The 12,960-nt window shown below is 39.4% G+C and overlaps 1 protein-coding gene across 4 annotated transcripts in view; it reads left to right on the forward strand.

Moving 5' to 3' along the window:
- SLC35D2 (solute carrier family 35 member D2) overlaps positions 1-12,596 on the forward strand; it is a 53,106-nt gene extending 40,510 nt beyond the window's left edge. For 3 of the 4 annotated variants that reach the window (XM_043927667.1, XM_043927666.1, XM_043927670.1), the window contains 3 exons: positions 9,637-9,715; positions 10,931-11,013; positions 11,965-12,596. In XM_043927667.1, the coding sequence (XP_043783602.1) occupies positions 9,637-9,715; positions 10,931-11,013; positions 11,965-12,067 (265 nt within the window). In that variant the 3' untranslated portion in view covers positions 12,068-12,596. The remainder of the gene's footprint in view (positions 1-9,636; positions 9,716-10,930; positions 11,014-11,964) is intronic. The other variant, XM_043927669.1, reaches the window with a different exon arrangement.
- Positions 12,597-12,960: the final 364 nt, after the last annotated feature.

The raw sequence follows: 12,960 nt of genomic DNA on the forward strand, positions 1-12,960 counted from the left end.
TTTGAAGTATCCTTCCTGGGCTTCCATGTACATGCAAGCACCTGTGTCTTACTCCATGAGGAAGGGTCTTTGAATGACTGTCTTGGAATTACTTGTCAAAAGATTATTCCTGTGAAGAAAAATGAATTTCCCCTTATTATTTTTTTTTTTATTACTAGTACTACAATTTTCATTGTTGTGTAGATGGACTGAGACAACTCACGATCTCTTTGATCAACACTATTCAATTCTTAAACTCAATCTTACTTGCAGTACTGTAGTCTCATACAGTAAAAGTGTTTATGTATATTTTCCAGCTCAGTAATTCTTTCTTTAGCTGTGTCTGATTTAATGTTTAAATTAAAGTTTAAATGTAACTATTTCTTGGAGTTTTAAAAAAATTTATAGTTTAATGAGGTATAGTTGATGTGCAATAATATATAATGGCAACCCACTCCTGTATTCTTGCCAAGAGAATCCCATGGACAGAGGAGCCTGGTAGGCTATATAGTCCATGAGGTCGCAAAGAGTCAGACATGACTTAGTGACTAAACAACAGCAATTATATATGTTTCAGGTATACAGCATAGTGATTCACGGTTTTTAAAGGTTATAGTCCTCCATTTATAGATATTATGAAGTATTGGATATATTCCCTGTGTTGTAGTATATATCCTTATAGATTATTTTATACATAGCAGCTTGTACGTCTTAATCCCCTATTCCTTTCTCGCTCCTCCCCGCTGGAGTTTTTGATTTTAACAATTTTATTTGTAAAAGTTCCACAGTTTTTTTTAAATTTAATCTGTTCATTCATGATATTCTTTTGTTGGTTATCTTTGTGACTGTATCTTTCATTTCTTTAAATATTACACACATAGCTATTCTGTATCTGATGATTCCAATATCTGCAGTTATTGAGAATCTAAATATATAGGTTGTTGACTCAATATGTGTTTGTGAATGTCATTATGATTTGTTTTCTCGGGTATTTGGTGACCTGTGATTTGTAAGCATATGATTCAATCTTAATCGTTAAGATTCATCTTAATTAATCACAGTTTTGTGGACCAAAATTAGGAATTTGAGAAACTTTCCTGAATGGACAGATTGTTTTTAGTCTTGTTGGTAGCCAGGGGTGCTCCTGACTTGGACCACTCAGGCCTTTTTGAGGGTCTGGGCTAGTGGGCTAGTGTCTCTTCTCACTTGAGGTTTGGCCCCTGGCTCAGGCCCAGAGAGTGTTGTTTTGCAGTGGCCTCTGCCCTGATGTACTCTGATCCTGTACCCAGCTTCTCCTGTTTTCAAAGGAGGGATTTTGGGCAACCTCTTGTGCCTCTTTCAAAACCAGTATTCTCTCAAATAATGTGTTCTTTCCAGGCATTGGTTGTTTGGCAGTGGTGAGTAATAAGTGCTCCCGGTACTTAGGCAGCCATTGTTGAATGCCTAACCATAGTAAGATATTTATATCCCAGTTGCTGACTGAGAACAAATAATTTTGGAAAAAATCTACTAGGCTGTGTTTGTGAGTTACTCTTTGTCAATTACCTTCCCCCCATTCCAAATAATAAAAAATTGAGCTCATATCACACAGACTCTGACTGGTACCTTTCCTTCCCTAAGCCTATGTTCACCTATATGTAAACAGTAGAGTCAAGTTTTAGTTTTGTCTTGTGTCATTAGAAACTTGATGAGATACTGCTTTTTTTTTTTTCACTTGCGCTTTACTGTGTAGCCATTACATTCAGAAAATCAAGAAACAAACCCTATCTGCAGTGAGAGGTGGGGTAGGCAGTGCCTGGATGTGAGTTGGCAACTTCTGGGGCTTCTTTGTCAGAATCTTGACCCCATCTGTCTACAACTTTATACATTTTTTTCCAGTTAATAGTGTGCTTCCTAGAAAACAAAGATGCTCTTGATAAATATTCTTAATTATTATTTTATCAGTAGTCATTTTGCAAGTAAAATCTAATAAAGCCATAGTAATTAGAAATAATCAGTAAGTGATAAAAACAATATTTCAGATTCTACAACTTTAAAGATGAAAATTAGGTAAGTCTCAGTTTTTTGGAGAAGAAAATGGTGACCCACTGCAGTATTCTTGCCTGGGAAATCCAATGGACAGAGGAGCCTGGCAGGCTACAGTCCATGGGGTTGAAAAAGAGTCAGACATGATTTGGTGACTAAGCAACAGTTTTTAAAGGGGGTCTTTTGAGGACATCAATCTAACAGTTTGATGCCTCTCCTCTGGAATCAGATGGCCTGGATTTGAATCCTGGCTTTACCGCTTTTTAGTTCTGAGTCTGTGGACTAATTATTTACTCTCTTTGAACCTGATGTTTCCCAGTCGTATGACTACTAATGAGTTTTCCAAATTTGCTGGCATATTGAGTGCAGCATTTTAACAGCATCATCTTTTAGAATTGTAAATAACTCAGCTGGAATTCCATCACCTTCATTGGCTTTGTTCATAGTAATGCTTCCTAAGGCCCACTTGAGTTCACACTCCAGGATGTTGGATCTAGGTGAGTGACCACACCATCATGGTTATACAGGTCATTAGGACCTTTTTGTATAGTTCTTGTCTGTATTCTTGCCACCTCTTCTTAATCTCTTCTGCTTCTGTTAGGTCCATACCAGTTCTGTCCTGTATTTTGTACATCTTCGTATCAATCCCCTATTTTCTTGAGAAGATCTCTAGTCTTTTCCATTCTATTTTTTCCCTCTATTTCTTTGCATTGTTCACTTATGAAGTCTTTCTCCTTGCTATTCTTTGGAATTCTGTATTCAGCTGGGTATATCTCTCCGTTTCTCCTTTCCCTTTTACTTTTCTCCTTTTCCCGGCTATTTGTAAGATCTCTTCAGACAGCCAATTTGCTTTATTGCATTTCTTTTTCTTGGGGATGGTTTTGGTCACTGCCTCCTATACAATATTATGAACCTCCATCCATAGTTCTTCAGGTACTCCATCAGATCTAATCAAACCACTAGGCAATTCAGGTATGACCTAAATCAAATCACTTATGATTCAGTTCAGTTCAGTTGCTCAGTCGTGTCTGACTGTTTGCAAGCCCATGAACTGCAGCACATGTCTATGCAGCACATGTCCTCTGTCCATCACCAACTCCCGGAGTCCACCCAAACCCATGTCTATTGAGTTGGTGATACCATCCAACCATTTCATCCTCTGTTGTCCCCTTCTCCTCCTGTCCTCAATCTTTCCCAGCATCAGGGTCTTTTCAAATGAGTCAGCTCTTCGCATCAGGTGGTCAAAGTGTTGAAGTTTCAGCTTCAACATCAGTCCTACCAGTGAACACCCAGGACTGATCTCCTTTAGGATGGACTGGTTGGATCTCCTTGCAGTCCAAGAGACTCTCAAGAATCTTCTCCAACACCACAGTTCAAAAGCATCAATTCTTCAGTGCTCAGCTTTCTTTATAGTCCAACTCTCACATCCATACCTGACCACTGGAAAAACCATAGCCTTGACCAGATGGACCTTTGTTGACAAAGTAATGTCTCTGCTTTTTAATATTCTGTCTAGGTTGGTCATAACTTTCCTTCCAAGGAGTAAGCATCTTTTAACTTCATGGCTGCAATCACCATCTGCAGTGATTTTGGAGCCCAGAGAAATAAAGTCAGCCACTGTTTCCATTGTTTCCCCATCTATTTGCCATGAAGTGATGGGACCAGATGCCATGATCTTAGTTTTCTGAATGTTTAGCTTTAAGCCAACTTTTTCACTCTCCTCTTTCACCTTCATCAAGAGACTCTTTAGTTCTTCACTTTCTGCCATAAGGATGGTGTCATCTGCATATCTGAGGTTATTGATATTTCTCCTGGCAATCTTGATTCCAGCTTGTGCTTCCTCCCTCCCAGCATTTCTCATGATGTACTCTGCATATAAGTTAAGTAAACAGGGTGACAATATACAGCCTTGACGTACCTCTGTACCTATTTGGAACCAGTCTGTTGTTCCATGTCCAGTTCTAGCTGTTGCTTCCTGACCTGCACATAGATTTCTCAAGAGGCAGGTCAGGTGGTCTGGTATTCCCATCTCTTTCAGAATTTTCCACAGTTTAATGTGATCCACACAGTCATAGGCTTTGGCATAGTCAATAAAGCAGAAATAGATATTTTTCTGGAACTCTCTCTTTTTCGATGTTCCAGCCGATTTTGGCAATTTGATCTCTGGTTCCTCTGCCTTTTTATTAGTTCTTCTATTATGTTTACTTCATCTTCAGTCATCAAGTTTTAAGTCTGAAACTGCTTTAGAAGAAAACTTCTGTCTTGTCATGGTGCATTTTTCAGAATGCCGCTTTCTTATAGTTTCTCACTCAGAGGACACTATGAACAGATCACTTGCTTCTTGGCAGTAATACAAACCATTGTAAGCTTCTGAGCACATCCTTGGTTTTCAGAGCAGCTGGGACTGGGCTCAGACTGTCCCTTCGCTTTGGTTCAAGCTCAAGGAGCCGCAGGATTAATGTGTGCGCGTTCCAACCCTTGACTCCAGAGACCTCTGTCAGTTTCTTTCTTATTTTCACTGCTTTCAAGTTTGCGTTTCCAACTTGCTTTTTCTGACCACCAAACCTCTATCCGGAGTTGAAAATGTAATTTAAAAACGCTAACACTTTGAGAATGTACCTTAAGAAGCCAACAGAATGGTGAAAAGGGCAGCTTTTTCTTTTGAGCTATGGTTAAGGATTCCGCTTTAAGGAATGCTATTTGTAATCAAGAATTTGTAAATAAAGCTTATGATAAAGTGAAATTGCATCAGGCAGGTAAACCGGATTGTGGCAGCCATGATAATTTAACACAGGCAAAGGTAAAATAAGACTGAAATTTAAGTAGACAAACTAGATTTTAAAAAGCTAGCTCTGCTGGTCTTTTTAATCTTGCCCAGAAGTGACAGGTTCCGGTTCGTTCACACCAGCAGCTGGCACCAGCCCCAAGGCCCTGGAGGCAATTATTTTACTCTGTTTCTGCCCTAGTAGCAGCCTCCCTGGTGGCTGCGTCAGTAAAGGCCTAAATGTCCCTGTGTGCACCTGCAACACAGGAGACACAGGTTTGATCCCTGGATTGGGAAGATCCCCTGGAGGAGGGCATGGCAACACACTCCAGTATTCTTGCCTGGAGAATCTCATGGACAGAGGAGCCTGGCAGGCTACAGTCCACAGGCTCGCAAAGAGCCAGAAACAACTGAAGCGACCGAGCATGCACACAGCAGCCTCTTTGATCTCACTGAAGCAGTAGTATGTTCCTTAATAGAAATACAAGTGTATCTGTTTTCCCTGCTCACAGTATAAAAAATGTTCTATTCTTTGAAACTTCACCAATACTGCCAAGATGTAGGGTCCAAGACAAGACGATTCTGCTGATTGCTTGGGCGCTGGAGTGACAGAACCTTCAAAGAGTTTAGATATCCCCATCATTGCCCAACAAAGCACCTCCTAGTGTGAACTCAATGCTCCAGGAAAATGGGCCATATTTATCCCATGACTTTGGCTTCCCTGGCACACCACTGAGGTCTGGGGTAAGAGTGAGTTCTTACTAGAGTTGGGCAAGATGAGAGTACTTGAAGTTCTTTGAAATCTGGAATAAGAGAGTGATGTGCTTGGGTATCATTGTGATTGGTGGAAGGAGTGTGGAAGTGGCCTTTTATTACTCAAGCATTCGTGTTGGATTTCTATGTGCTTGTATGTGGAATAGTAATCAACAACAAGATGTAAACAAGGCCATTTAGGTTCTGCTTGTGACTGCCAGCAGTGTGCCATCCAACTTTGGGTTAGTCAGTTATGTTTTGTTTTATTTTTCAGAAACAGGAAGAAACCTTTGAGCAGGGGTTCTGGTCCAGGGGTTTCCACATGAGCACCTCCAATCCCTCGGGGCCCTATAAACACCAGCTGGTATCTGTTGTCTGAATAAATGTATCTTGTATATGTGCCATCATTTTTCAGATGTACACAGATGATAAGTCTTATTTTAAAAGTATGGAATGGCAGAAAGCTACTGAGAATTCAGCAGTGCTTTTAAATGTCTTTTCATTTTATTAATTCATAGATGCTAAAATCAAAACTATCATGTAAAGACTGATATTTTTGGTGTTAAAAGTGGTTTCCTAAAAAAAAAGAAAAAAAAAAAAGTGGTTTCCTTTGCACTGAGTTAATGGAGGGTCTTTTAGTTCAGAATCTTGGTCTTAGCCAAAGGACTGTATAGGTCCTTTGCATATAGAAAACTATTATATTTCTTAGAAAATTTTAATATACTCCTTTGGGCCTAGTCATTTTATATAATAGTTACTCTCTCTGCCAACATCTGTTGGATCATAGAAAAAGCAAGAGAATTCTAGAAAAACATCTGCTTCATTGACTATCCTAAAGCCTTTCACTGTGTTGATCACAACAAACTGTGGAAAACTCTTAAAGAGATGGGAATACCAGACCACCTTATCTGTCTCCTGAGAAACCTGTATGCAGGTCAAGAAGGAACAGTTATAATTGGACATGGAACAACAGACTGGTTCCAAATGGGGAAAGGGGTACATCAAGGTTGAATATTGTCACCCTGCTCATTTAACTTCTATGCAGATTACATCATGTGAAATGCTGGGCTGCATGAATCAGAAGTGGGAATCACGATTGCCGGGAGAAAGATCAAAAACCTCAGATATGCAGATGATACTACTCTAATGGCAGAAAGCAAAGAGGAACTAAAGAGCCTCTTGATGAAGATGAAAGAGGAGAGTGAAAAGCTGGCTTAAAACTCAACATTCAAAAAACTAAGATCATGGCATCTGGTCCCATCACTTCATGGCAAATAGATGGGGAAACAGTGAAAACAGACAGACTTTGTTTCCTTGGGCTCCAAAATCACTGTGGATGGTGACTGCAGCCATGAAAGAAAAGCTATGCTCCTTGGAAGAAAAGCTATGACAAACCTAGACAGTGTATTAGAAAGCAGAGAAATCAGTTTGGTGACAAAGGTCTGCCTAGTCAAAGCTATGGTTTTTCCAGTAGTCACATATGGATGTGAGAGTTGGACCATAAAGAAGGCTGAGCGCCGAAGAACTGATGCTTTTGAACTGTGATGCTGGAGAACTCTTCAGAGTCCCTTGAACTGCAAGGAGATCAAACTAGTCAATCCTAGAGGAAATAAACCCTGAATATTCACTGGAAGAACTGATGCTGAAGCTGAAGCCCCATTACTTTGGCCACCCGATATGAAGCTAGAAAAAGACCCTGATACTGGGAAAGATTGAGGGCAGGAGGAGAAGGGGGCAACAGAGGATGAGATGGTTGGATGGCATCACCAACTCAATGAACATGAGTTTGAGTTAACTTTGGGAGATAGTGAAAGACAGGGAAGCCTGGCGTGCTGCAGTCCATGGGATCACAAGGAGTCGGGCAGGACTTAGCGACTGAACAACAACAAAAATGCAGCCTGTCTGTCTCAGAAAGTGGCTGTTCCTGTATCAGAGGCCATCTGGCATTTAGGAGAACTGCTGCTAATTCGGATTCCCCCCGGAGGCTGGAGACAGGGACTCCTGCCCTCACTCAGCCCAGCTGGTGGGTGAGTGTCCTAGTGGCCCACATTCATGGTAGATGGACATTGGCCAAGGTGGTTTCACTAAAATTTGGAATGAAGAAAACATTGCACGTTTGGAATCCTGGATTAGGAAATTTTAAGCAAAACTGGAACATAAAGAACGTCCATGGTTGTCTTGGGTATAATGCTGTGCTCCAGTTTAGGAAGCTTTTCTGTGTTCTGGAAACTGGGTTGGGCCCCTCCCAGGAGTTGTGATTTCTGTTATTTTATTAGACTCTTAGCTCCTCTAGGGCAGATGCTGTGGCTTATATGCTCTTACTACCTAGGCCCAGAAAAGCAGGCAACAAACAACATCGGGTTGATTTTTTAATCTTTTTATTATGCACGCTTTGGATTATTTATAGCTGCCTGGGACTATAAATTAATGTTGAATTTATTAAAACTGTAAAAAAACCTTGGATTTTCTAAGCCAGTTTATAAATACTCTTGCTTTATTTATAAAATTAGTAATTTTTGTATTAATATAAGAATACTTTCATTATTTGGTTAATGGTTTAAGTCAAGTGGTTGAAATCTCCTAAACAACTTACTGTAAATCAGTCTCATAACTTAGTGAATTAAAAAAAATTAAACATCTTAAATGGGATTTACAAATGTAATTTACCTGATTTTTTTCTAACAATTCCAAGGTCATAAGACCCTAGAGAAGCTGATGGGCCAGGTTGTTTTAAAACCTAGAAACTCTTTGAAATCTAGTAAACCAAACTTGACAATGTGGTAAATCACCTTCTCTTAAACATCAGAATACTGTGTGTAGGCTTAGATTTTCGTATTCTTTTCAAGTGAAAATTGACAATTTAACATAGATTTCAGATTTCAGATACAGACAACAAAAGTCAAGATGTTAGATTCTCTCACTTGTCAAATTGTTGTAATTACCTTAATAACAAAGACATACATTATTCTGAAGATTACAAAATTTATTTGTAATTGAGTTTATTCCTTAACTTAGTATAAAAACTTAATGTATATTATCTCTAATATTTTTTCTCTGTCATCCTTGGTAATGAACATATTCAGGCTAAAAACAGTTATTGTGTTGCATATTAGTGATCTAGATTCTGTTGTTAACAATCAGAAATTTGGACCTGGACCTGAAACTAGTAGGTACATTGCCCCAGAGGGAGTCTCCCTAATGCCTGGGGCCTGAGCCCTTTCTTAGAGTACAGTTCCCAAGCTAGGATTTAGCTTTAAAATCCAATACATCTTATGTCCTCTGTATCTTTCCAGTTTCATTCTCAACCAGTTTTAATGGTAACCTCTTTCAACATTTAATCATCTGATTCCAGTGGATGAAATTTTGCACCCTACTTAGGTTACACCTAATTTTCTTTACTACTTGAATGAAATGAATGTATTTCTTTACTTTTGATTGGATTCTTCTTTCTTTTCTGTGTATGTGTATATATATTTTCTTCTCTGATGCCTGGTCATGATTCTGTAGTTATTTTGTTGACCAGTGTTGGACATACTGGTCAATGCTGAATACCTGTTGAATTAACTTTGGTAGTAGGGTACAGGAGTATTATAGGCATATGGAACCCATTATTTAAATCTTCTTAGTCCAAAGCTAGCAATCGTTCAGTAGCTTTCTCTGCTAACACCAGTGTCTCTCAGAACTAGCTGCACGTTAGAATCATCCGCCGATCTTTGATATGGCACATGTCTAGGGTCCCACCTCAAACCAGACGAAGGAGACTATCAGGCATCATGGTGTTACAAGTACATCAGGTGATTCTGATCCACAGAGAGGATTGAAAGCTGTTAAGTGAAAGAGTTCAGATCATTTAAAAAATCTTATTGTCTTTACGCCCCTTTTGTGGAAACACTGATGGGAAATGCACAGATAAAATGAAAAGGACACGTAAGGTAGAAAGTTTAGCTAACGCACGACTAGACCATTTTCCCGTAAAAAGTTGAAGTAAGTAAGGAGATGTTTTAAGATGTAGGTTTTAAAATCTTCATCATATGTTTTTCTTTTTTATTTGTTTAAAACAGCTGTGTTTAAATGCTTGCTGACTCTTCACTCAGGTGTTTGCTTCCTTGCCGCAGGTTTCTGTTGATGTACTCCACAGTTTTGTGTAGCTATTACAATTCAGCCCTGACGACGGCAGTGGTTGGAGCCATCAAGGTAAGTGGTTGAAGCCTTGAAATACACACCCGAATTGGGGAATTGACTGTTTAATTTTATTGTTGTTATTATCCGTGGTAGGTGGTTGGAGCCATCAAGGTAAGTGGTTGAAGCCTTGAAATACACACCCGAATTGGGAAATTGACTGTTTAATTTTATTGCTGTTATTATCCGTGGTATAGTAAGAATGGAGGCTTGTGATATTTTCAGCTATGCCTGGGTAATCCCTTCTTACATTTTCTAATCTTTTAATCCACAAGACAGAGGGAAGACCTGCTAATTTATAGGTTGTTGTTCTGTTACTCAGTTGTGTCCGATTCTTTGCAACACCATGGACTGCAGCACGCCAGGCTGCCCTGTCCTTCACTATCTCCTGGAGTTTGCTCAAACTCATGTCCGTTGAGTTGATGATGCTATCCAACCATCTCATCCTCTGTAACTTTTAAACTGGGGATGGAAGGAAGGGATGGTCTGGGAAAACCAAGTAAAATAGCTGAAAAAATTACGAATTTCTGTGACAAGATACAGTGTGATCTACATTTTGATTTTCTGGGAAAATATTGCTGACGAAGGGAGTCCTTATAAAGAACTGTTTTCAGTCTAGATCTGTATAAGGTGATTAACTCTGGGATTGGTGTATATGCCGTGTGTGTGTGGATACAGCATTTGTGTACACACACTAATGAATTGGAGGGTGAGGCATTCTAAATTCTGTCCTGCAGTTGCTTTGTGTTTCTATTCACATGAGCTTCTATGACGAATGAGTGCTTCATCAGTAGACTTATCTTTTGGCTCCCCAAAGACCTTTGACAATATACTGGACAGAGTACTGCTTAGAATTTGTCAGCTGTCTTAATCAGTTTACGTTTTAGGACTAATATGATTAAAATTCCCCACCCAGTGATGATAAAGAGATGAGATCTGAAAAGCTGATTACAACCCAACTCTTACATCTTTTTTCTGGTATAGTATGTGGAAGAAGGTTATGGATGATGCAGTTCTGTGATTATAGTGCTATAGTTGACTTCATTTTCTTTATAGAGCCATATGTTATAGTTTTTATTCACATATTCAATATTCCATGAATCCCTGCTATATGCAAATCCTTTTGAAAAGTAACTAAAATATTTCGTCTCAGATTTCACCATATGTATGTATTCCCCCCCCGCCCCCAAATCCTTTACTTCTAAGATCACTAATGCTCTCTTTTTGCAGAATGTATCCGTGGCCTACATTGGAATGTTAGTAGGTGGAGACTACATTTTCTCTGTGTTAAACTTTGTAGGGTTAAATATTTGGTAAGTGGGATTTTTAAATGAATTCATCTTAGTAACATGAATTTTAAAAGCCTGATTAATATGTTATAAGTGAAAGAGCAGGAGGTATTTTGATGTTACAATTCCTAGGATAAATTTTACTTGAAATATTCAGTTCATCTTTTTTTATGACATACTTGCTCATGTGGTTAATGGGGATGTGTGTAATGAAAATTCAGAGTTGAGATCTGAATTTAATTCATGTGTCCTCCTCACAGATAAGACCCTACATTGTGGTCTTCCTTTTGTGAATGGGCCTCACTAAATCTGTGCTCCATCAAAGCACATGTGTTAAAGATGTTGGGAGGAGTGATTAAGATACTTTTGAAAGGCATTTTGGGGTCTCAGAGGTAGGACACCATTTTAGGATAATAGTATATTGTTTATTCCAATAATAAGTGAAAGTGAAGTTGCTCAGTTGTGTGCGACTCTTTGCGACCCTATGGACCGTAGCCCACCAGGCTCCTCCATCCATGGAATTTTCTAGGCAAGAGTACTGGAGTGGGTTGCCATTTCCTTCTCCAAGGGATCTTCCCAACCCAGAAATCAAACCTGGGTCTCCCGCATTGTGGGTAGGCGCTTTACCGTCTGAGCCACCAGGGAATCCCCATTCCAATAATAACCAGGTGTTTATTTCTCTCCAAGTTTATGTATTAGATTTGATCTGCTCTTTTTCTGCTGCCAAAGATTTGTAAATAAGAGGGCTAATTCTCATCAATTAATCCACATATTTGAGGAAGTAAAACAGGGGGTTCGATAATTTCCTTCACATTCGGCTGACTGCATTGTAAATCAACTATACTTCAACAAAATTTGAAAAAAGAAATAAGTAGCCAAAGTATAAAAAAATTAGGCTGATTATATTTATCAAGAGTATAACTGTTGATGGTACCACCTATGGAATTTATTTTTACTGTTTTTTTCTTCTTTCAGCATGGCAGGAGGCTTGAGATATTCCTTCTTAACTCTAGGCAGCCAATTAAAACCTAAACAACCTGTGGATGAAGAAAACATCTCTCAAGATTTGAAGGTCTAGAACCTGGGGCACAATTGCAGACTGGCTTGCAGACTGTGGGGAGGGGGGAATATTCCCAGCTGTTTTGGCTGTGGCACTCGCCCCTCTGGTTAAGGCACAACAGGAATGTCTGCAAGATGCAAAGTGAATCTACCTCATGTGCTGCAGAAGGAGCCGTCATCAACCCTGAGAAACCTACGCGGGCAAAGCCTTACCAGCTGAAAGTGAATCTTTTCAAACAACTGGTGAAAGGGGTCATTTCCAAGGCACTTGCAGGGCCCACACACCTGTGTGCCCTCCCAGGTATCCAAAGAGCTTCAGAGGCGGTAAAAGGCCAATGCTGTTGAGGGTGCTTCTCAGCACCTTGGCCTTAATTTCAAAGGTCCCAGCCAAAGCAAAGTGCCAGTGAGAACATATGTTTGGTTTAAGCAGACATGTCTTCATTTTAGTAAAGTCAACCACTTAACTGCTGGTAAAGTTGTTAGCTTTGATTTGATCTTATATGTTGGTATCTTCACAATCATCAAAGTAAAATAAAAAATAATTTATATGCATGCCTCATACTGGTATGTTATTGTAGGCAGGCAGTAAACAGTAAGTCATTTTATTCAGGCTGCCTTGAAGGGTAATGAATGACTCATGTTGGGAAAAATTACAAAATAACTCAATGGAAAAAACAATACTCAGTATGCACTGTCAACATTTAAGTAGGTTATATTTCTCTCCTCTTCTTCCAGGTTTGTTCAGGGGACTCTGAAATTCAGATCACGTCAATTTTAACCAAGGTATATTTTTTTTCCTGGGTTTGCCTGACTTCCCAGACCAATGGTGTGTGGGAAGGAACCTCGGATTGGATGATAGTTCTTATCATCTCCTCCCAGGTGTCTCAGAGGTAAAGAATTCACCTGCCAATG

The sequence above is a fragment of the Cervus elaphus genome, chromosome 16, assembly GCF_910594005.1.
Source record: "Cervus elaphus chromosome 16, mCerEla1.1, whole genome shotgun sequence".
NCBI lineage: Eukaryota > Metazoa > Chordata > Mammalia > Artiodactyla > Cervidae > Cervus > Cervus elaphus.